General features: G+C 40.3%; 1 protein-coding gene across 14 annotated transcripts in view; it reads left to right on the top strand.

Annotated features, from left to right (window-relative positions):
- The window catches only part of gramd1ba (GRAM domain containing 1Ba), a 575,647-nt gene that overhangs the window by 161,652 nt on the left and 388,525 nt on the right, over positions 1-25,470 (top strand). For 12 of the 14 annotated variants that reach the window (XM_069894571.1, XM_069894564.1, XM_069894574.1 and 9 more), the window contains one exon: positions 16,752-17,473. In XM_069894571.1, coding sequence (XP_069750672.1) covers positions 17,133-17,473 — 341 coding nt within the window. In that variant the 5' untranslated portion in view covers positions 16,752-17,132. Of the gene's footprint in view, positions 1-6,510; positions 6,652-15,454; positions 15,677-16,751; positions 17,474-25,470 lie in introns of those variants that run through there. The other 2 variants (XM_069894569.1, XM_069894572.1) reach the window with 2 other exon arrangements.

The raw sequence follows: 25,470 nt of genomic DNA, 5'->3' as shown, positions 1-25,470 counted from the left end.
AATTTTAACAAGTTGACTAAATATTTGTGGTAGAGATGATATTACTTGCAGTATATTTGTTGCTGCCATGAGATTCCTGAATAATCAATGAACCAAAGACACTACCTTACTTTTTGTGCATTATTATTATTATTACTATTTTGTTTTATAGTAATAGTGTAAGATGGTTATAATATGTGTTATGGATCGATATTATTAGTAATATTTAGGTTAAGATTAAGCTATATTTCTGATTAAAAATGTCTTAGTAAAGTAAAATATTGTATATGTATTCTTAGTAAGTCACACACAAGTCTCAGCACATTTACGGAGAACCACTGATTTCAGAGAAGAGAGTTCATTCTTGGAAGGCGCAGTATCTTGGAAATACAGACCTAATGGATCTGAAATGGTTTTTAATTATTGAAGAACAATAGAGTGTTTGCTTTATTAAAAATTGAAGTATCTAAGTACTCAATAAGAACTGCTGAGAAAGCCATTTGTTTTTAAACGAAACCACAAGCCTTTTGAACAGAAATGAGGTCAGAAATTGTTATAGTTATGGAGTGGTTTTGAAAAAGGAACAAATTTTTGATAGAAATAAAACTGTTAGTCTAGTGGTTTCGAAGAATTGGGACTGACCTTGTTGATGATGTAACTGTCACCTGATTTGGAGAAATATATTATCAAATTCAATTGAGTTTGGAGAGTAAAGAAGTCAAAATCCTGTGACACACAGGAGTTGGAACTTGATGAAAGACAGGATTGAATTACAGTAAATAGAATAGGTGCTGTTGTGTGTTATTCCTGGGAGAAGTAGAACACAGAGTAAGTGGTTTTAAAGTAAGGAAGACCACTTTGCTGTCTCTTTGGAAAAGAGGGTAGAATTCTACAGGGTCCATTTTTGTATGATCTCTTTGTTTAACTCTTGTCTGGGTTTGTGAATTTATCTTGGAAGAAAAAAGCCACATTCGCTGTCTCTTCGTGTGGAAAGCATATTCCAAAATCATCAGTAAGAAGAAGATTTGATCCTGGGAAAACAGGAATTGTATTCTCTTTTTCACGGGAGGTATATTGGTGGCTCCAAAGATGGTCACTTCTATTTAAAGAATATCTCTCAAGACATCTCATCAAAAGAATTGTGAGTAAAGAGGCCTGTTGATGTTTAAAAGCATTTTATAATTATTTCTGAACTGAGATTTTAAGGTCTTCAAGCAAGACTAAAATGATGCTGAAGTTTTAAAAATTGACTTTTCAGAGTGGACCTTTAATTTTACACACACACACATTTTATATTTGTGGATAGTGGGGTTAAACTTAAAGTTAGGTTTAGAGATAAGTAAGTAATGTTATGTTATTGATAGTTTAATAAACACCATTATTTTAAATTTACTATTGTCTGGTGAATTTTCCTTTTCTGTTCCTTTGTTAGTGCTAACAAAGTCCCTTAAGTCCAAAACAAAAATTGAAAAAGGTTGTTAGTTTGTAACATATGTATGTTTGTATGGCTGCACCATTTCATCTGATGCAAGAATCGACAAAGAGATAGACAACAGACTCGCCAAGGCAAATAGTGCCTTTGGAAGACTACACAAAAGAGTCTGGAAAAACAACCACCTGAAGAAACACACAAAGATCAGCGTGTACAGAGTCGTTGTCATACCCACGCTCCTGTTCGGCTCCGAATCATGGGTCCTCTACCGGCATCACCTACGGCTCCTAGAACGCTTCCATCAGCGCTATCTCCGCTCCATCCTCAACATTCATTGGAATGATTTTATCACCAACATCGAAGTACTCGAGCTGGCAGAGTCCGCAAGCATCGAATCTATGCTGCTGAAGACCCAACCGCGCTGGGTGGGTCACGTCTCCAGAATGGAGGACCATCGCCTTCCCAAGATCGTGTTCTATGGCGAGCTCTCCACTGGCCACTGAGACAGAGGTGCACCAAAGAAGAGGTACAAGGACTGCTTAAAGAAATCTCTTGGTGCCTGCCACATTGACCACCGCCAGTGGGCTGATCTCGCCTCCAACCGTGCATCTTGGTGCCTCACAGTTCGGCGGGCAGCAACCTCCTTTGAAGAAGACCTCAGAGCCCACCTCACTGACAAAAGACAAAGGAGGAAAAACCCAACACCCAACCCCAACCGACCAATTTTCCCTTGCAACCGCTGCAACCATGTCTTCCTGTCTCGCATCGGACTTGTCAGTCACCAACGAGCCTGCAGCAGTCGTGGACATACCCCTCCATAAATCTTCGTCCGCGAAGCCAAGCCAAAGAATGTTTGTATTATGATGCTGCTACCAAATCCCGAATTTCACGACTTGTTCATGACAATAAATCCTAATTCTAATTCTTGAATCCAATTATGGGCCAAAGACACAAGTTTAAGTTCCGCTGGGTGGGGAAATCATTTCTGTTAATTAAATCTGGATTAATTGCAAGAAAGCTGATGACATGAAATATTGAACAATTAAATAATAATTGTTTCAATATGTAATTTAGGAAAGGAATCCTTGTGTCTTTTTCTAGTCTGAGCTTTGAGTTTACTCCCTCTATTATTGTTATCAAGAGTATAGCTCACCATGAGAGGGGAGAAGAGAGCTTGTCCATTATGTTGGCTTCCTTTCCACAGCAGCAGGAACTGGAGTTGATGGAGATGAAGGAAGTTTGTGTGATGTTCTGAATTGTGTTGGCTACTTTTTGCAGCAGTTTCTGATCTTGAGCAGAGCAGCTCCCAAAACAACCTGTGATGCATCCAGCAAGTATGCTTTTGGTTATGCCCCTCTCAAAGTTGTTGAGTGTTATGGGGGACATGATGTACTTCCTTAGCTTTACAAGAAAGTTTAATCATTGGTGTGTTTCCTTGATCATTGCATCAATCTGGTTAATCCAGATCAAGTCACTGAGAATATTTACTACCAAAAACCTGGAGCTATTTACTTTCGTGCCATTGTTGTGAACAGGAGAGTGGGCTCTTTCCCATCCCCCTACCTTTCTGAAGCCTCTAATCTGCTCCTTTGTGTGGCTGACATTGAGAGTAAGATTATTTTGGCACTAGGCCATAGGTTCTCAGTCTCCTTCCTGTGTTCTGACTCATCATTATTTGTTGTCAGCAAATTTAAATAGGTGCTGGAATGGTATTTAGCTGCACAGTCATGGGTGTGAGGGAGTATAGTAGGTGGCTAAGTGTACAATTTTGAGAGCTGATAGTCTTGAGTTTAATCATGGAGAAGGTTGCTTCCTGTCTTCTCTATTCGTGGTCAATTAGACTGAGTCAAGGATTCAGGTGCTGAGATCAATGAATTGTTAACAAAATCCAATGTTACAAATTATACAGAATATTTAATTAAACATGTTTTACATAATTAATTAAGCGTGCTTCATAAGCCCTGTGTTTTAAATGATTTCTGAAAGCCAGCACAAAATCCAGTTGATGGTTCCCCAATGTTCTAATAAAGCCATATTTTTGGAATGCTTATTGCCTTGTTAGTTTAACCATCCATAAGTGAAAATGAAAATGCAAAGATTTTAATTACAGATTCACACATAAACATTCCTTCAAGCTTTTAACCTTAATAAATAAATATCATTGATAATGTGTTTATTGTCATATACATTGTACTGAAATTCTTGCTTGCTGCAGTGAAATAGGTAGTTTGTTTAAAATTTATTTGTTTAAAAATTATATATGCATTGTATTAATAAGAGGCAATAAATACAAAAAATTGATAGATAATAAATATTGACAGTTAACATAGTGCAAGAAGAAAAATGGCATTACAGTGGTGCAGAGAGACCTTTTTTGGTGGTGGAGTATTTTATGATTAGCGCAGTAAGAGAAGGATCAAGAGCCTGATTGCTGTTGGAAAGAAACTGATCTTGAACCGATAGTCTTCAGGCTTCTACATTTTCTTTCTGAAGGTGGCAGTGAGAAGAGGTTTTGAACATGGTCATGGAATTCTTTTATGATGTTGGCTGCCTTCATGAGACAGTGTCTTGTACTGATGTCTTCAGTGGATAGAAGGTCAGCGTCAGTGATGGACATGGATATGTTTGCCACCTTCTGCAGCTTTCTAGTTTCCTGGGTATTCAAATGATCAAACCAGGCTGTGATATAACTTTTCACAGTGCACCGGTTGAAATTTGATAGGGTACTTGATGACATGCTAAATCTCCTCAGACAACTTAGAGAGCAGAGGCATTGATATTCTTCACTTTTTCCTTGATGTGCTATCTCTGGAGTGGTCTTCTGAAATATCAAGTCCCACCTCTGTCCCATCATTGCAGACAGGTGTGTGGTCTCTCAGTCTCCCCCTCCTAAAATCAACAATAAGCTATTTGGTCTTGGTGATGTTGAGAACAAGATTGAAAACATACTGGCATCACATAACCAGATTCTCAATCTTCATCTTGTATTCTGACTCATTATTTCCAGTTATTCGACCAACAACAGTGGTGGTGTCAGTGAATCCTGAGATTACTTTGAAGGTGTAACTTGGTTATGCAGTCATAAGTGGATAAGGATTGAGGCAGTGGACCAAGCACGTAACCTTGGGGAGTCCCTGTTGAAGATCAGCGAGGAAGAGGTGATGTTGCCTATTCACACCAACTAAGCAATATATTTCTAATTGCACGGAGAATCCAGAAACCTCAAGGCTTTATCACCAGAATGGAAAACCAACCATATAGAAATCTTAAAAGTTATGGCAAGAAGTAAGAAAACTAATAAAAATTAGTTGTTTAACTTACTCCTGAAAGAGATATAAAAGATTAAATCCAATTGTATTTGACAACAGTTCTTTCAGTTCTGTTAAAAATGGGAAAATATATTTGTTGTGATGAAAGGACTCAAATATGATGCTCACCTTTCTACTCACCATCTCAGTTATTTCTTGTTGGTTTATTTAAGATTTTTGCTCATCAAGTAATGAAGTGATTGGTGCTTGAATGAACGAGAGAGAGGAAATAAAATGTGTAATACTTACAGGTGGATTAAGAGGAAAGGTAGGAAAATTATGTTCTGAAAGACAAGACAGAAAAGCAGTGGAGATCCCAGAAAGAGAAAGGCAATGAAAGTTATTTGAGACAAATTTTGGACAAGGAGATAATTTTGTCTAAGGACAAGCTGTTGCCTTCAATAATCTGCGTGGTAGATCATGGTATTTCAGGCATGTTCCCCACTGAGCTGGGTAGGCTGGCCCGCATGCTTAACCAGTAGCCCCTCCCCTTAAGGTCCTAAGGAGCAGCTGGGGTTTGCGATGGAGCATGGTGTGATTTTCCCGATCCTGAGCACATGCGCCCCCTCCTGGAATTACCTCTGCCACATAACCCCAAGGCTTTAAAAAGGTGCCTGGGGCTCCTTTAGTATTATGCACAATTGATTCCCAACTAGCTGACAAGGCTCATCACCTGATGAAAACCATAACCTTTCCCCCATCAGCGGAGGCCCGTAAGGCTTTTGAAAGCATCAGGGACGAAATTGCCAAGGCAGGAATGTACATCATCGACGAGTCAGTCCTGTTCCAAGTGGAGAGTAATGTTTCTGACTTCGCCTTGGCCATCACACTGAACCAGGCAGGCAGGCTAATGGTACTATTTTTGCGCACCCTGCAGGGTCCCGAACGCAGGCACTGCACCGTGGAGAAGAAGGCACAGGCTATAGTGGGGGCGGTGTGCCACTGGAAGTACTACTTAGCCGGCAGGCCATTCACCCTGCTGATGGACCAGAGTGCGGTCACCTTTATGTTTAATAACAAACAGCAGCGCAAAATTAAGAATGACATGATCATGCGTCGGAGAATTAAGCTCTCCACCTATAATTACAAGATCTTGTACCGGCCGGGTAAGCTCAACGAGCCGCCTGACGCTCTGCCCAGGGGAACCTGTGCCAGGGTGCAAAAAGATCGCCTCCATGCCCTCCACGATAGCCTCTGCTACCCTGGGGTCCTCGCTTTGTGAGGACCTGTGACCTTCCCTACCAATTGCCTGGTCTGTGTGGAATGCCAGCTGCAGTTTTACAGGCCAGAAAGAGCGCACCTCATTAAGACCACTCGCCCCTTTGAACTTCTCAACTTAGACGTCAGGGGGCCCCTCCCGTCCACAAATCAGAACAGCTATTTCCTGAACATTGTGGACGAATACTCACGCTTCCCATTTGCCATTCAAAGCCCAGACATGACCACAGCCACGGCCGTTAAAGCACTCCACACCATGTTCACTCTGTTGGGGTATCCCACGTACATGCATAGTGACTGGGGTTCAGCATTCATGAGTGAGGAGCTGCGACATTACTTCCTCTGCAGGGACATAGCTATAAGTAGAACCACCAGCTAACACCCTCAAGGGAATAGCCAGGTAGAAAGGGAAAACAGTACCAATTGGGGGGCAATCCTCTTGGCCCTAAAGGCAAAAGGGATGACTGTATCCCAGTGGCAAGAGGTACTCCTGGAAGTGCTGCATGCCACCAGGTCCCTAGTCTGTACTGCTACGAATGCAACTCCCCATGAAAGATTGTTCTCTTTCCTTAGGAGGTTGGCGTCAAGAACAACGCTGCTGGTCTGGCTGACGGTCCCTGGGCTGGTTTTCTTCCTGAAGCATGTTAGAACCACAAGGCAGACCCACTGGTGGAGGAAGTCCACCTCCTGCATGCGAACCCCCAGAATGCACTGGTAAGGTATCCAAATGGACGGGACAACACGGTGTCCATCCAGGACCTGACGCATGTGGGAACCCCAGCACAGGAGGTGCATCCAATACCCTTGAGCAGCGACCAGCCCCAGGGACCATCTAGGTTGCAGATTTAGAGATCCCACCTCTAGTATAGTACGCCGAATGTTTTCCCCCCCACTAGTTACTGGTTAATCCCACTCCCATGGACATGGGAGACACTGACATTGTTCAGCCCCCCAACAGCCAGCCCAATGATCGAGCTAGCAGGACTGCGGAGGTCACAATGACGAGTTAAACCACCAGAGAGACTAAACCTATGAACTTTGCTGTGCAACTCATGGACTATAAAGACAGTGCCCCACATCACCCCACCTGACTCTACCTAAAAAGGAGGGGTGAATGTGGTGGAACATGGTATTATGGGCACGTTCTCCACTGAGCTGGGCAGGCTGGCTCACCTGCTGAACACCTTAAGACCCCTAATAAAAGCCAAGGGCCCTAGTCTCCTCCCTCATACCTGCCCTTGGATTTGAGCCAGCAGTTTGCTGAGGCATGCTTGGACCTTCAGATTAATAAACCCTTTGGCCCTTCCTTTGTGTCTGTGAGTGCTCATTGATCACGTTACAATCAGAAAATTAGAACAAAATATAACTCTTCTTAACTTTTTTTTCTCTTGGTGCCCTCCCACCCATATCCACCTATGACCTCTTGCCCATGGGCCTGTGCTCCTTCCTCTGCCCATGCTCCAATATTCAGACACCTGCCTGATATTTGCTCATACATTGAAGAGCTCAGCCCTGTAACATTGGTTATGTATCTTTATCTTTGCAACATAATGAACATTGTGTTACTAGCTGGGTTTCTTTAGCTTTTTGTGTAGACCAAGTGAAATTCAAGTTTATTGTCACATGTATCAAAAATAGAGTAATAGAGGTTGTTTTGTGATCAGACCAATAGAATTCATGGAATACAACAAGAAAGAACAGTTACAAAAATACAAAATGCAGAGTTACAGGGAAGATTAGTTGGTACAGAGTAAAGGTAAAATTTTACTATTTTGGAGTTCTTTCAGGAGTCTGATAATGGAAAAGAAACTGTCCTTGAGTGTGGTGATGTGTGAATCTTCCTGACAAGAAGGGGGTGATGGGGTGTGGCCAGGTTGTGATGAGTCTTTCAATGTGTTGCTTTCTTTTCGAAGGCAGTGGGAGTTCAATATTGAGTTGATGGAGGAAAAGTGTGTGTGTACAGTAATGAACTGAGCCGTGGCACAGCCCTCTGTCTTGGCCAGAGCCGTTCACGTACCATGCAGTTGCTAAGCAGTGCTGATGACATGTTAAATTTCCTCAGCTCTGGAGAAGAAGTGGTGTTGGTACACTTTATTTGCCACTGCTTTGATATGGATGGACCAGGACAAATCACTGGAGATATATACTCAAAGGAACTTAAAGCTGTCTTTTATCTCCATCTCCCGACCATCGATATGTACTAGAGAGTGAGCTTCCCTCCTCTTGAAGTTTATAATCAGTTTTTTGGTCTTGCTGACATTGAGGGAGAAGAATTATAGCCTGTTGATGACTAACATCATGTCAGATTTCAAATTTGTCAGAGTTCAAACATGATATCACATTCGACCCTGAGTTTTCTTTTTCCTGCAGAATTACCACTTATTGGTAGTGCAAAAAATAAACTGTACACAGTATAAAACATGTAAACACACCAAGAACTGTAAACAGATAATGAATGTAAACAAACACTGTGCAATACAGGGAGAGCAAAAAGGAACTCAATAAAATGCACATGTAAATGTCCTGAAATGAGTCTCTGATTGTGTTTGTCGTTGAGGAGTCTGATGGTGGAGGGGTAGCGGCTGTTCCTGAACCTGGTGGTGCGAGTCTTGTGGCACCTAGAGCCCTTTCCTGACGGCAGCAGCGTGTGCTGGGTGGTGAAGGACTTCGATAATTGCTGCTGCTCTCCGACGGCAGTGTTCCCTGTAGATGTACTCAATGGTGGGGAAGGTTTTGTCTGTGATGTCCTGGGCTGTGTCCACCACCTTTTGGAGGGCTTTACGCTCATGGGTTTTGGTGTTTCTATACCAGACTGTGATGCAGCCAGTCAACACAAATTCCACCACACTGCTGTAGAAATTTCCCAGGGTTTCTGATGTCATTTTAAACCTCCACAAACTCCTGAGGATATAGACGCGCTGATGTGCTTTCTTCACGATGCCATTGGTGTGTTGGGTCCAGGAAAGATTGTCCAGTATAGTGACTCCCAGGAACTTGAGTTTGCTCACCCTCTCCCCCTCTGATCCCCCAATGATCACTGGATAGTACACCTCTAGCTTTCCTTTCCAGAAGTCAACAATCAGCTCCTTAGTTTTATAACCACTTACAGCACAGAACAGGCCAGTTCGTCCCTACTAGTTTTGGTGACATTGAGTACAGAGTTGTGTTGCTGCACCATTCAGCCAAGTTTTCAATCTCCATCCTGTAAACTGATTCATCCCCTTTATAGAACCCACTATAAAAAAAGTGGTTATCATCGGCAAATTTGTAGATCATTCTATTGTGTATACTGGGCCACACAGTTGTAGGTGTAAAGTGAGTAGAGCAGGCAGCTAAGAACCCTTCTTTCAAAGTATTAATTTGATATGTTCAAAATCATTGTTTGGTTCATAGAACCATAGAATGCTACAGCACAGAAAACAGGCCCTTCTTGTCTGCACTGGCTCCCATGATGGCTAGACATTTGGAAATGGTGTTTTCCCAGTTATAATCAATACAATCTGAGCATTTGAAATTGGTTTGTGAATTGCAAAAAAAAAAGGCAATTTCAGATGTATTTTCACTCAGAATTTATCTTTGTATATTTTAAGATTGGTGGATAAATCCCATTTCTGTTGATTTTTCTCATTTCCTTCACCACCTAATTATTTGCTTGCCCCTTGTTGGTATGTGGTCACTCATTTTGTGTATGTATGTGGTGTAAAGAATTATAAAGTGCATATTTATATAAATACACTTTGAATAGATTTATACAAATTAAAGTTGTATCCAGTACTAAATCATGGCCATGTCTAAATAATGAAAGACTGATTAATAGAATGCAGCAAAATTAATCATCAAACTCGGGGATCTGGGAATCTATGCATCTCTTTGCAACTGGATCCTCAACTCCCTCATCGCAAGACCTTAATCAATTCAGAATGGCAAAATGACCGCCTTTTCACTGACCATCAACATGGGACTTCAAGGGAGTGTGCTTCAACCTCTGCTCTCTTCCCATTATTCCTATGATTGTGTAGCCAAGTTCAGTTGCAAGGTAATCTATAAATACGAATGAGTTCCGTTACCTGGGTTTGTCCATAAGCCGAATTTATACGTAAGGTGGAACAGGTACTTGCGGTTCTTATTTAGCGCTCATGAAATAATGATATGCACCTTATGCACAGACGTGAATTGGGGCAAAATGCGCACAATGCACATGCACGAATTGGGGCACAATTATGCGCACGTGCGAATTGGGGATGAGTCTGTATGAATTTTCATAACCTGGACGTTCATAACTTGGGGACTCTATGTTGATGGCAGTGCCATTGTTAGCTGGATAATGTAATAATAAGAAGTAGGAATAGTGAACAAGAATCTAATGATGTAGTATCAGAAAGCAATTTTGCTCTTAACTTCATTAAGATCAAGGAGCTTATTGTGGACTTTAGAAAGGGATTGCCAAGGGACTATGCATCTGTCTTCGTTGATAAGAACACAGTGGACATGGTTTGTAGCTTTTATTCCTGATGTCCATACATCAGAGGACCTCTGCTAGATCTAGCACATTGAGGTAAGGCACATGAAGAAGTCACATTAGTGTTTGTACTTTCAAAGGAATCAGAGGAGATTCAGCATGAAATTTAACACTCTTGTCAAAATTCTGCAGGTGTACTGTAGAAGGTTATGCTGACTGGTTACATCACAAATTGGTTGGGTAATTTGAGTGCTCTGGAATGCAGAAATCTGCAGAAAGTAGCAAACATAGCAAAGTCCATCACAGACTCCAACCTCTAATCTATTGAAGACATCTATCCAATGTCAAATGTCATGAATGATCCCTATAATGCTGGTTACAACCTCACTTCGCTGATACCTTCAGGAAGGAGGCACAGAAGCCTGAAGCATGCAGCTCTGTTCACAGTTTTTTTCAAATGCTGCCAGATTTTGAATCTCCTCTTGCTACACTAATCGTGGACTGCTCTGACACGACAAAAATGCAGGTCTGCACTACTGTAATAGATTTTTTTTGCACAAAGGTATCTGGATATTTATACTATATGTTAATTTATACTTTTGTTTATTAGTATATTTTACTTACTTGCAAAGTTGCAAGCAAGAAAAAATTCAGTGCATTTATACATTCTGTGTAAGCTCTCACCTCATTCATAGTTTCTATTAAGCAATTTGGATCTTTTCTTTCCATTAATAAAGTGTTATTGTTGGCTTCTTGTAAGTGTCATCAAGTTTGCCGATGACATCAGCAACAACGTTGAGTCACACTACAGAGAAGAGGTGGAAATCTCGTGATATGGTGCGAGGGTAACAACCTGGACAAGATCATGGACTTCACATCAACAACTGTAGTGAAGAGAGTGCAGAACATCAGGTTCCATGGAATTCACTTAACTAGTGACCTGTAATTGACACACATCTCCCTTGTCAGGAAGGTGCAATAGCGACTGCAATTTCTGAGAAGCCTGAAGCGGGCAAGGATACCGGCCACCATTATGTCATTCTACTGCAGGTGCTCTATCGAGAACGTCCTGGCCGGCTGTATCACAGTGTGGTACGATTGGTGCAGAGAAATGGATATGAAGTCAACCCACACGATCATAAAAGTGGCAGAGATGATCACTGTAATATCCCTCTACCTCCCCCCCCCACACACAGCTTTGTACCCTGCACACAGCATCGTGCAGCTGATGCATTGAGAAAAAGAAAAAGGAGTGTCAGATCCAGCACCACCAGGCTGAGGAACAGCTTCTTCCCTCAGGTAGTGAGAATGCTGAATGATCAAAGGAACTGCTCACAGTAAACATCTGTGACTCTCATATTCATTAAACAATATTTATTTATTTGTATGTTTGAATACTTGTCATACATACCTATTTGTGTTATGTCTGGTTGTGTGTCTGCGTATTTTGCACTGAGGATCCGAGAATGCTGTTTCGTCGATTTGTAGTTGTGCAATCAGATTACAATGAACATGACTTAACTAGAAGTATGTGAGCAAAAGCATTATAATTATTTAACTGCATGAAATACAACCCTTGCCTTGTATGGTTAAGTCAATTCTGTGAAATCAGTTAGAGTTTATCAAATGTGTTAAAAATTGTTGAACACAGATTAGTGTTTATATCTTGATGTGGTATCTCTATAAACAAAATTTTTCATTGACTCAGTTAGGTAAGCTAAATAAAGATGACAGATTGGGTTAATTACCAGAATGATCTTGATTTTTAAAAAATGCTATATGCACAAGCTCTTTAAAACACAATAGTAGCTTTGGGAAAAATTATACAAATGTGCCATGACTGATTTTTGAAGTGGAAAGTAGATTTAAAAAAAATCTATTTTAGATATTTAAACTGGAAGGTATTTTTAGTGGAATCAGACTAATCTTTTACAGCTGAGGACTTTTTAATAGTTACTCTGGTAAAGGCAATCACTTTTGTACAGATTTGAAATAAGCTCAATTAAAATCTTGGAAGTAAATTACTGACAGATGATGTGAAATGCGGTGTTGACTAGTTATTTTGTGAGCTTGGTACATGCATAACTAAGCAGTAGCTAAACTATTTCCATATCAGGATTTATTATCATGAACAAGTCATGAAATTCAAGGTTTTGTAGCAGAATCATAAACATTCATTTTATGACATTACCTTAAAAAATAAAATAAAATAATAATAACAGTGCACAAAAGGTAAGGCAGTGTCTTTGGTTCCTTGGTTATTCAAGAATCTGATGGCAATGGGGAAGAAGCTGTGCTCGACTTTAGGCTCCTAAACCTTTTCCCTGATGGTATCAGAGTGAAGAGGGCATGGCGTGGGTGGTGGGAATTTTTGAGGATAGAGGCTGATTTTTTTAAGCCATTGCCTCATTTAGATATCCTCGATGGACTAAGATGTGGTGCCTGTGATGTCGCATGCCAAGTTAACAACCCTCTGGAGTTTATTCTTGTCCTGAGAGCTGGTGCTCCATATCAGGCAGTGATGCAACCAGCCAGAGTGCTCTCCATGGATACCTGTAGAAGTTTATGAGAGTCTTTGGTGACATACCGCACCGCCTCAGACACCTCATAAAGTATAGCTGCTGACGAGCCACCTTTATGATTGCATCAGTGTGGAGGCTCCAGGACAGATCTTCGGAGATGTTGACACCCAGGAATTTGAAGTTCTTGACCTCTCCACTACTGAGCCCTCGATGAAGACTGGGTCTTGTTGCCTTGACTTCCTCCTGAAGTCCACAATCATCTCCTTAGTTTTGCTAACTTTGAGTGCAAGGTTGTGGTCCTTACACCATTCAATGAGCTGATCTATCTCCCTCCTGTATGCTTCCTCATTTCTGCTTGTGATTCTGCCGACAACTGTGGTGTCATTGGCAAACTTGTAGATGGCATTGGAATTGTGCCTGGCCTCACAGTTTTGGGTGTTTAACGAGTAGAGCAGTGGGCTAAGCACGCATCCTGAAATGCCTATTGATGTTTTTGAGCAACAGAGGTGGAGAAGTAGACATTTGATCACATTTACTCTTCAAACTATGAATCATCATTACAAGATGACCCCGAATTAGTGCACATAAACATAGCCATTGGCCATTTTATAAACATTAATCATGGTGGAAATAAGTTAGGAACCCAATAGTACTGCATTTGATAAATGTTGGACCAGATGTTCTTATTAGTTAAAAGTTTATGTCCTTCAGTGGATGATATGTTGAAAATTTTAGTGGTTGTAATCTTGCAAAATTTCCTAGATTCTGGAAAGGTTTCAGTAGATTAGAAAACAACAAATGTATAATGCCTTAAATCAAGAAAAACGAGAGATGAAAGCAGGAAACTGTAGGCCTGTGACAATTATACATGACTGATAAAATTTTGAAATCTCTTATATTGGGAAAAAAATTTTCAGGACATTTAGAAAATTATAGTCACTATTCACCAGAACCAAATTAATTTTATTAAAGAGAAGTGGTATTGAACATATTTGTTAGTTCTTCATGATGTATAAGGAGGAACTTATTGATGTAGTGCATTTTGATTTCCAAAAGTATTTGACAAGATACGATGTTAAAATTTACTGTGAAGATCAAAGCTAATGAAATTGGAGGTTGTATTAAAATGAATAGAGGATTGGCTGATGGACAGAAAACAGAATAGCAATAATGGATCATTTTCAGGTTGGATGCAACTTGAAGGCACCAAAGGGATCAATATTGTTGATTCAGTTATAATCTACTTTAATAACTTAATTGAAGGAACGCTGCTTTGCCTAATTTGTAGCCTAATTTTCTGATGATGCAAAGAAAGGTGAGGAAATGTGTTGCGAGGATCTGCGAAAGGCTTCGATAGATCTGAGGAAGCTGTGAGGTTATCCACAATGGTTGCTTATGTGGAAAGAAAGAACAGAATTCTTTTGTGCATAGCAATCTAAGAGTCCACATTTCCAACGCATGGAAATTAAACGTGCAGGTGAAGCAAGTAATTCCAAAAATAAATGGAATGTGGGGTACTTTGCCAGCAGGGCATTCAGTGCAAAAGTCATGTTTGCAACTTTTCATGGTTTTGGTTGGATTATACCTGTTTAATCTTGCTTGAGAAGTGATTTTATTGCTTTGAGGGCAGTTCAGATGAGTTATATTCGTTTAATTTGTGGAATGAGGAGCTTGTCTTATGAGGAATAATTTGTCCCTGTACGGAGAAGTTCAGAAGGTCCTTATTCAAGCAGAAGACTCCTAATGGAATGTTCCTCCTCATGGGAGAACCTGGAAATAGAAGGCCCTGTTTCAGACTAAGGGGTTGCCCATTTTAGATGATGTGAGAAATAATTTATTTTCTTAGAGGGTTATGAATCTGAAATGCTCAATCCTAGTGACATGTAAAGGCTGAATCATTTATTTATATTATGTGTCTTATATAATGAAGTGTTCAAAGTCATTTAAAATGAATATTATCAAACAAATGAACATGTATCTATGGCATTACACATATCTGAGAAAAAATGGTCTGAGTGTAATAGAGCAGAGAGAATACTGGAGTGACAATTAATGGCTTAGAAAGTACAACTACAAGAATTGAGTAATATGTTCCTCAGCAATTCTTTTTAACAATCTTAATTATACAAAATGTGTATTTTCTTCAATAGTTTTTCTCTTTTTGACAATCTTGGTAGTTTGATTATTTACTCCAAAGTACACAGTCGTAAAGGGCTTGCTCATGATCATTGCTTTTGGGATATAGATGCAATAAAAATGTTGAAAAGCATTATACAATGCAAAGCTTGATTATTTTTATCATGCTTTATATGGCTGGTTTTTTAAAGAAATCAGACAGTGCACATATCTCAGGAACAAAGCTAATGGAAAGATTAAAGGAATGTTATGGAAAAAAGTTCAGAAAGCCATTTGTCTTCTCACGTATTATGCACAAAATATTGGTGAGATATGTAATTTTCTTTTGGCCACTTTTCATGCAATTGGAAATCCAATTCCCCATGGATACCAACTAGTTGAGAATATACTGTATCTCAATAATGGAATTATTTTAGTTCAAGATTGGTGCAAGCTTTGAAAATTAACTTGTACATTTTAAATGCAAATTAAGGGGAGATGCCAGAGGTACGTTTTTTTACACAGATAAGCGTGGGTGCCTGAAATGAATTGCTGGGAGTGGTGGTGAAGGCTGGTGCATTATGGGCATTTGAAAGGCTCAGGCATATGGATGTCAGAAAAAATAGAATGCTATGGAGTTGAGGTAGGCAAAAATTAGTTTGTTGTGGAATAGGTTTACATGGATTGACCCCACATCATGGGCCAAAGGGCCAGTACTGTGTTGTACCGCTCTATGCTCTTTGAAATGATCTGTAAAAGTGACGTTTTATAACACAATGCCATATCATCTGCATCAAGAATCTTTAAAAAATGTGTTGATTACATATTTCCCACACACATTCTGTGAGAGTGAATCTTATTTCATATCCCACATTTTTGAATAATGATTTGTGAATCCAGCAAGGCATCTTCCAGCTACCCGAATCATTGTTAACACAGAATCACCTCTGCATAAATATTGATCATTAACCTTTAGATAAAATTAAATCCTGGCTGTGTCTATTAATTTGCACAGCTATCCAGTGTATATGGAGAGTTTCAATCTTTGTTTAGAAAATGGGTTTTATTGTGGATTATGGTGATTTGTTTTGAAGATTAACTTTGGTGGATTGGCATTGCGCTCTTTCAAGATTAATTGCATCTTTCTAAGTGGAAGGAAATAATCTTTTACATTTTGTCTTGAAGATCGATAAATCCTTTAAAAGCTGTCTTAATTGTGGCTCAATTATGATTCTGAAATAATCTTGCTCGAGTGCATTGAAAAAATATTTCATTATTCACCTGCAACCAGCTTGCCTTTCCCAACCCACACACCTATTCACTCAAATCAACAAAAATGCCTTTAATAAGTTTGAATCACAACACTGGTATGCCATTAATGAATTGTAACATCTCTTCAAGATGCCAAATTGCATATGAATTTAAATTGCAGTAAATTCTTTGTTTTAATAACTAATTGTTTGCTTTTAGTTCATGTATTGCATACTTAAATAGATTAAGTGAATTAAGGGATGCATGCATATGCATTCTGATTGGAGTCACTAAATGAATGCATTAAAATTATATTTTACAAAATTGTGAAAAATAAGTTAGCATGTGATAGTGATATTTTCATGCAAACATGGGAGTTGGTTAGTGATTTCATCTCTTCGCTGCTGCTCAAATAAATAGTGTTATTCCCATTGTGATTTTGATTGGTTTTTAACTTTTGTTTGCAGTATCTACACTCTAAAGATATGGGTCAGTAGTCGTCCAGCCTGCTAAAAGCTTGCTGCTGTCAGTATCCATTCAGGAGACCTAAAGGACAGCAAAGAAGTTCCAGCTATATTATTTCAATTTCATGAACATCTAGAAAGACTTCTTTCAAATCTTAAAACTCAATTTGTATGAATTGTTTGACTGCCTAAAAATCCTATTTAATCTAAAAGGAACATTACAGATAAGTAAAGTGAAGAGGTACTGGATCTATAATTCATTGATTTCATATTGAGTTCTTGGTGATGCGTACTGGTTTCTGGTGTGCATACATTTTTTTTTGTATAAGACTTATTAGAAGTATGTTTAACAGCACATAAAGGAATTTTGCTGAAACCATAGAAATGACTGAAATGTTGCAGCTTCCTGCTGTTCAAATTTCATCTTCGGCCAGTGACAGTGTGGCCTGGTCAAGATCTTCAACTCCAACTCTTCGTAGAAAACGTTTCAAAATGAAACGTTGGAAGAATGTTCAGAGTGAGAAAGAACAAATGGTGAACAATGTTTACTGTGGCTCAATAACCAAAGAGTATCTTCAGCTTCCTTCCATTGAAATTACTCCGTCAAGTGATGAGGATACTCCCTGGTCAAATTGTTCGACACCAAGTGCCTCCCCTCGCCGAAAACGTTTCCTGTTGAAGAAATGGCTGAAGGTTCGCGAAAAAAAGGACACAAGTGAAACCAGGTAGGTATTAAATATAGAACTGTGAACTAAACAAGTGAAATAACCTAAAGCAGAAATCTGTAACATGCTTTGACAGTAAACTATCTCTTTTCCAAACCAAAACTTTTCTGGACTACTCACACTATTAAATATGTTCTAGATTTTTTTAAAAATGTTGGACAGGTACTTCGTTTTAAAGGGCATTTTGATATTTCTGTAGAAATATCTGGTCGTAATGTATGACATACGTGTAAAGTTATCGATGTGCTTTGTGTTTCTGATGGAATAAGGTTAATCATTTCACTGCCATTTTGTTTACATGTAGTTGTAACTAAATATTAAGACATGTTAGTGAAGTGGTTAGCACAACACTATTACAGAGTCAGCGACCTGAATTCTAAACTGGTGCTATTTCCCTGTATCTGCATGGGTTTCCTCTGAATGCTTTTGTTTCTCCCACATTCCATAAGATCATAGGAGCAGAAGTAGGCAATTTGGTCCATTGAGTCTGCTCCACCATTCCATCATGAGCTGATCCATTCTCCCATTCAGCCCCACACCCCTGCCTTCTCCCCATAACCTAACTATTTCAAATACCTAAGGCATATTCAGGTACCTCTGCCTTAAATACACCAAACAACCTGGCCTCCACAGTTGCCCGTGGTAGCAAAATTCAGTGTTATATTTAAAATAATATTTTAAATTATTAATCAACAATTATAACACCTAATCCAATTTAACTAATTTATCTAAATGTAACCAAATTTATAAACAATTGTCTAATTTAAACTATGCGTGAATATATTGGTGTGTATGGGATACCCCAAGCCACTCCAGCTCAAGACTCAATTCTTGGAAGGCAGTTTAAAGTTTCAGTTTCAGAAATTCAGTGAGGACACGTGGGTTTGAAATTGATGCGACGTACAGGCTTTAAGATGGTTAATACACACAGGCCTTAGAAAGGTGAGGCACGTAGGCTTTAGGATGGGTGAGACCCACAGGCTTTAGGATGAAGTTAACAGTTCCTGAAGTGGGTGATAGAAACCAGGGGTGACAGAGGTTGATTACTTATGACAACCTTGTTGAGGTGCTTCAGAGGAATGTCCTTTTGGATGAGTGCCTTCTTCTGCAATTAGAACCCTTTTCATGAGTCATTTGAGTAGAGTGCAGTATTTCTTCTGCCAATAGAGAACCATTTTTGTTGGTCAGTTCTTCTACAACTTTAAAACCTTTTTCGTGGGTAAGTAGAAGTGGTCTCTCATCCCTCTATACAAACAAGAGGAACTCTGACAATTTGTCTATAACCACACAATGAGGCCAAATGGGTTTCTCAATCCCACAAAGGAGGTCGAAAAGCTCGTTACTTTTGTGCTGCTTCCTTAAAATGGCCTCCTGAACAAACGATGCACTGTCTTTATAAGAAACTGGTCACATGGTCTTAGAAACTGGCTTCTCCAGGGCTTCTGTGTTGACTCTGCAAACGTATCCAGTAAAAGGAACATGGTGTTCAAAGCTTGCTTCTAGTTTTAGTCATTTAAAATCCTGTAGGCAGGTTGTTAAATCTGTTCTTTTAAATGGACATCCTACTCAAATGAAATGAATTGAAAAATAGGAGGACATTATACCTTCCACTGTCAAAGAAAATTTTGAGCTATAAGAGCAAAATTTTAACTGCAAATCACAATGTTTTAAAAAATACATTACATGACATAATACAGGCAAATATATATTTTTCAATAACGCCGCAAACTTAACCTATTGAAAGGGAATCAACAAAAATTTTTACAGAACTCTGTACCATCCAACCATTCCCAAAAATCTCCCAATGGTTTTCTTACCCATGGGAATGGGGAACTTGGAAATCATCTGAACTGGACAGGTGCCATCTTGCCTTGACCAGCTATATAACAGAGGTAAGTCACAGTAGCATGGACAAGTTCACTCCTCGCCAAATTATCAGTAATGTTGGACTTTGAGTGTTTGTCAAATAGTTTCACTTGGACCAATTCACAGCCTTCCAGCAAGCAATTTTTAAAAATTTCGAGACATAATCTAGGAATTTCAACTGGACATCCTCATTAACCCATTGTTCCTTCAACAACCCTAAAGGTCGTCTAACTTGCTGTCCAAACCCCAACTCAAAAATGCTAAAGTGCAATGACTTTTGTACAGACTCTCATACTGCAAACAAAAACCAATGGACACCCTCATTCCAGTCCATCCCATGCTCCATACAATAGGTCCTCATCCTGGGTTTGAGAGTCAAATGGAACCTATGCAAGGCCCCTTGAAACTCTGGATAATATCCAGATGACGTGATCTAGTTAGCTCCCACTCTACAAGCTAATTGCTGAAACAATCCTGACATGAAATCACTTACTGATCAGATTGAATCTCTTTAGGCAAAGCAAAAAGGTGGGTAACTTTCCCAGAGTTATTGACACAGTCTTAACTCTACTATCTCCAAGTGTCACTTCCTTAATTTCCTCTTCAGAGAAGGTCTCCTCTCTCACCTCACCATGATCAGGATGTCTGTTTTGGCCCTCCACAAACTCTTTCTGGGACAATGACGAGTCCTTACTCACACTTTTACATCCAGAACTCTGGGCCAAACTGCCTGCACAGGCCGGATATGTATTCTATCTGTCTTGGTTTCCTCAATGCCTGGCTGAATTGTCACTTGTTTTGACACTTCTTCCAATGAAATCAAATCTCTGACACAGAAGACTCCGTAATATTACCAACAGGTTTGGAACTCTCTTTTTGAATACAAGTGCCTAACCTTTTATCTGAAATTCTGAACACCAGCAACCGCCAAAGACCAGTAATTTTTTTTGGCAGATGACATCTGCTCATCAATTTTACATTGCTGCTACATAATGGGAATTTCTTGGAAAATACCTGCAATGCTGGCTGTAAAAGGTTCAAGGAGGGAAACTAATTCCCATCCAGAATTTTTCCTGTGGTGGCTCTAGATATTTTTGTGGCCAGCCTGCAGTCTAAACTGAACTGCAGGCTGTCTACAACAATACACTAATGAATATGCCAACTGCCTCGCTTCTAACTGACTTTGTTTACCTCCCCGACCCAGCTGCCATTACCCCAAGCCCCTTAGCTATCCGTCTGTTTCCCTGCCCCCCATCTAATTCCTGATGTGGCAGCAGGGGTGCAGTATTGCCAAGCCTGTAATTCACCGGAGCGCCACACCAGCTCACAGCAATGGTTCAATGCAGGAGCAATGGCTGTCTTTGTTTCCCATAATTGGCCACGCAGCTGGACCACTCTACCAGCGCCAGGGATACACTGAGCTGCTCTAGCTGCATGGGGGATTATGAGTAAGGAAGATGGCCATTGATCCTGTGTTGAGCTAACCTCTGCCTGCTTCTCTCCCACCTGATGCATGGGGCTGAGAGTCACCTTTCCACCAAAGGTAAGAGAACGCCCCCAAAGCAGCCATGCCAGTTGACGCTACCAGTTAGAAGCCTCTGTGAAACCTGTGAACATGGCAAGGAGAGCTGCAGAATTCCCTAAGGGACCCAATGGAAGAAGATTTTAAAAAGAGTTCATTCTGACGTGATGTTTGAGCTGTAATGTGTGTTTACTGCATTTGCACTGTTTGAGATGTCTGAGCCAGTTTTATTTTGAAGTTTTACTTTAAAATAAAAAAAATGCTATTGATATTATGGTCTTTTTTGGTCTTTATTTATCTAAATTCATTTAACACCTCATGCTCCCTGTTTTGTGTAATTTTGAAACATTGCATTTGCTTAAAGGGACCACCATTTTAAAACGATTCCAAAATCGGGAGATTCTGAACAATGGCAAGTGTCCAATCCCGATTGTCAGAAATAAAACTTCTCACACATGAGTCTCTTTAAAACTGATGACACGACAAGCTTTATTTACAAGTCTGCAGAGTTGGACTCAACTGGTTTCTCACCAGTTAAGCCCCGATACATACAGTGCATTGATTTTTATACCCTTATTATTTGCCCTTCCCCTTCTTATTAATACTGTTTTAATTGGTTAGTATTACAAAAGCATTCTAAGTATAACTGCATTATTAATTATCACGTTCGTTACGTACGCTGTGAACTCTACATACACTAAATTCTGTTTCTCACCCTTCTTATCAATCCTTTGTCTCCTGCATGTCTCTCACTATGACCATGAAAAGATAGGTTTAAAAAAACATATTCAGCAGATCCTTTTGTCCTTGACTGCTAGTAAACTCCCTGTCCGTTCTGGCTTCCCTGTGTATGATTAATCATCACATTTTAACTTAAGTCTTTTTAACCTAAATTCTCTATATAACAATCCACCCCTTTCTCTCTTTAAAATGTGTTGAATATATGTATAGATATGAATGGGGATTCTAAGCTAGGGAAGAGAAGCGTTTTATGATATATTAATCTCACGCTGAAATAAAAGTCTTACAGGGTCTCCCATTCCCCCTGGTTGCATAGCTTGTTCGACCATGGAAATCACCAGGCTGCGTAGACAGGGAATAATACAGGGCCAAATAAGTAGGAGGAATAAAATACCTCCGATGACCCACAAGAAGGTACGCCACCAGGTTCCTCCAAACCATTTGTCCATCCAATTAAATTGTGGGAAAGGATGCCAGGTTTGAACCGGCACATGGGACAATGTACGAATATTATCAGCGATTTTACGAACGGCTTTTCCATTATCATAAATCTGTAAGCAGCAGTTAGTCAAATTAAGCTTGCCACATACACCTCCTTCCGTGGCTAGGAGATAGTCTAGGGCTAGACGGTTCTGATATATAGCAGAGCGCATTTGACCTTGCTGGGATGCAAGTAATTGCAGAGCTATAGCTGTTTGATTTGTAACTATTTCAAGGACTGCTTGTAAGCGAATTATACGATTTAACATATATATAGGAGTACGATAACCCCAGGATCCATCTTGAGCCCATGTAGCGGGACCATAATATTGAATTATGCGTTCTGGAGGCCAATCATCTCTCCATTGTCCCAAATGTACCGTGGTAGAGCGGGGTTGACGATGTAATGTATCAAAGACTTTCACGCCTAATTTATGACCGTGATCGTGGGGTAGAAGGAAAAATTCTGGGCGGATTATTCCTAGGAAACAAGTTCCACTCCACTGTGAGGGAAGACGAGTATAAGCTTTATTACCACATATCCAAAATAATCCATTTGGGGATACTCCATACCCCCTTTCCCAAACTCTTTTAAGAACGGGATTTGATTGGTACGGTCCTGTGATGGTGGAAGTGGTACAATTCCAAAACTGAATACTGCTATTAGACAGGGGTAGGCAATTAGTTTTAAAAACAGTGGATAAGAACCAAGTCTGAGGTTTAGGAAACCAAGTGAAAACACCAGGCGAAATGCGAATCCATACAGCTTTGCAGGGACTTTCTCCTACTGGGTATTTGCCGGCTCGTGAGAGACAATAAAAACCAGAGGGGAAGTTAGAGAGAGACGAGGTTTCTCTTAATCTCGTTCGGTTAGTTGTCTAAATCCGGGAAATCATGGTCAATGAATTGAGGGGCTCCCCCCACCAAGGCCATTGTTCTGACATCCGTGGACCCCCGCAGACCCAACAATTGGTTACATTAAAAGTTCCTGCAATTTTAGTTGCCAGATCTACAAAAAGGTTATCTCCCCCAATTGCATTACCGAAACTTACATGGCTATTTGGATGGACTCGAACTAAGTCCGGCTGTCTTAAAGGGACAGGCAATTTCGAGTGTGGAGTGTAACTTTTCATTGGAACAGTACGCTGGTGTATGCAAAACCAGAGTCCATCAGGGCATGGTGGGCTTGAGTCACCTTTCCAACCGTTAAGAGGGAAAGGAGTGGTATTAGGAATCTGTATATAATGACCCATATTATTTCCTTCTTTTTCCACACAAAGGGTATATGGATGTTGGGTGGTATTTTCTGCCCAGCATTTCTCAGGAACTGAGGTATGGGAAATGAAATTACCTTCCTTTCTTCCCCAAATGTGGTCCTGAAACAGGACCCCTGTATCTCTGCATTTCTTACATTTCACACCTGATAAAGACATAGGCAAACTAAGAAAAATCAAAGAACATAACAATAACATTGTGAATTAAGTCTTTTTGTGAAATCGTAAGGTAAGAGGTTTTTCTCCAGGAACACAAGTCCAATCTGAGTTCGTATCAGGGTCCTGAGGCGCCTCTACAGGTCCCTTAAATCTGGATGCGTGTGTCCACCCCTTCTCTCTTGTTCGTGCTGCAGCTTCTGTAGTTAAGAGAACTTGGTATGGACCTTCCCACTGGGGCTGGAGTTTTTCAGTCTTCCAGGTCTTGATGAGAATCCAGTCTCCTGGTTCCACTTTGTGTAAAGAAAAGTCTAGAGGCGGTGTTTGTGCCAATAGTCCTCTCTTTCGTAAATCTGTAAGAGAGCGTGACAGTGCCTGTAAATAGTTCCTAACAAATATATCCCCTTCCCCCAAGGTACTCCAGAAGGGAAGCCCAAACATCATTTCATAAGGGGACAGCCCTACATCTTTTCGTGGGGCAGTACGAATTCTCAATAAGGCCAGGGGCAGACACTTTATCCAAGGCATTTTAGTTTCCACCATTAACTTTGTCAATTGGATTTTTAGTGTTCCATTCATACGTTCAACCTTCCCTGAGCTTTGTGGATGCCAAGGGGTATGTAATTTCCAAGAGACCTGTAATGCATTACAAATCAATTGCTGGATTTTTGAAGAAAAATGCGGACCCCTGACTGAGTCTATAGAATCCATTATACCATATCTGGGGATTATCTGCTCTAGGAGGAGGCGAGCTACTGTAGAGGCTGTAGTATTTATTGTTGGGAAGGCTTCTACCCATCGGGTAAAGTGATCTATTATCACCAACAGATATTTCCATCTTTGAACTTGAGGTAACTCTGTGAAGTCGATCTGGATACGTTGAAAAGGGTGTATGGCTAATGGTTGACCTCCCATGGTCCCTGTCCTCATTATCTTCTTATTAATTTTTGTGCATAGGTAACAATTTTGCACCTCTTGTTGGGCCAAGGTGTAGATTCCCTTACACACATATTCTCGAAGCACTGTGTCACATAAGGCTTGGGTGCCCCAGTGGCTCTGATGATGCAGGTGTTTTAAAATATTACGAGTTATTTCTTTATTTAGAACCATTCTTCCATCTGGTGTTTTCCATGTTCCATCAGGTAACTGGCTTGCGCCCAGCTGATCCATGTTCTTTTCTTCCTTAGCAGTGAAAATGGGAGCTGTCTTTATGCCTTGCCTTATTGGGATTAAAGTCAGCAAACGGACTTCTTGTTGCATGGCTGCTCTTTTGGCTTCTTCATCAGCCAGTCTGTTTCCAATTGCTGTCGGGTTATCTCCCCTTTGATGGCTTGGTATGTAGACCACTGCTATTTCTTGGGGTAATGTTAAGGCTTCTAAAGTCAGAGTAATCATCTGTTCGTGTGCCAATTCCTTTCCTCTTGATGTAATTAGACCACGCTCCTTCCAGATCTTACCAAAGGTATGCACTACCCCGTATGCGTATTTGGAATCTGTGTAAATCGTTCCAATTTTCTTTGCCAGTATTCTGAGGGCTCTCTGCAAGGCATATAGGTCACAGGATTGTGCTGACCAGCTTCCGGGTAGTCTCGTGGATTCTACTACTTTCCAAGTATTTCCTCCTATTATAGCATACCCATTTCTTCTCATTCCGTCAACACATCTGGCGGAGTCGTCAATGTAGAATTCATATCCTTCTCCCAGCGGAGTATCGCAAAGGTCTTCTCGGGTCTTGGTCTGAAGATCTGTCAACTCGACACAGTCATGCTCCACCTCTGTCTCTGTTTCACTGCCGTATAAAAACTGAGCTGGGTTGCAGCTCAGCTTGGTTGCACCAACGCCACCTCTTCTCCCTTGGGACCAATTTTTAGTTTTACCAGGGGTTCCCTCTTATATTTGGTCCCTAACATTTGGAACCCCTGACACCCCTAATCTTCTTCCATAAGTTCGAGGGCACG

Source organism: Narcine bancroftii, chromosome 8 (genome assembly GCF_036971445.1).
Source record: "Narcine bancroftii isolate sNarBan1 chromosome 8, sNarBan1.hap1, whole genome shotgun sequence".
Classification (NCBI taxonomy): Eukaryota; Metazoa; Chordata; class Chondrichthyes; order Torpediniformes; family Narcinidae; genus Narcine; species Narcine bancroftii.
Note: the sequence above shows the minus strand (reverse complement) of the source record. Positions and strands in the feature narration are given on the sequence as shown.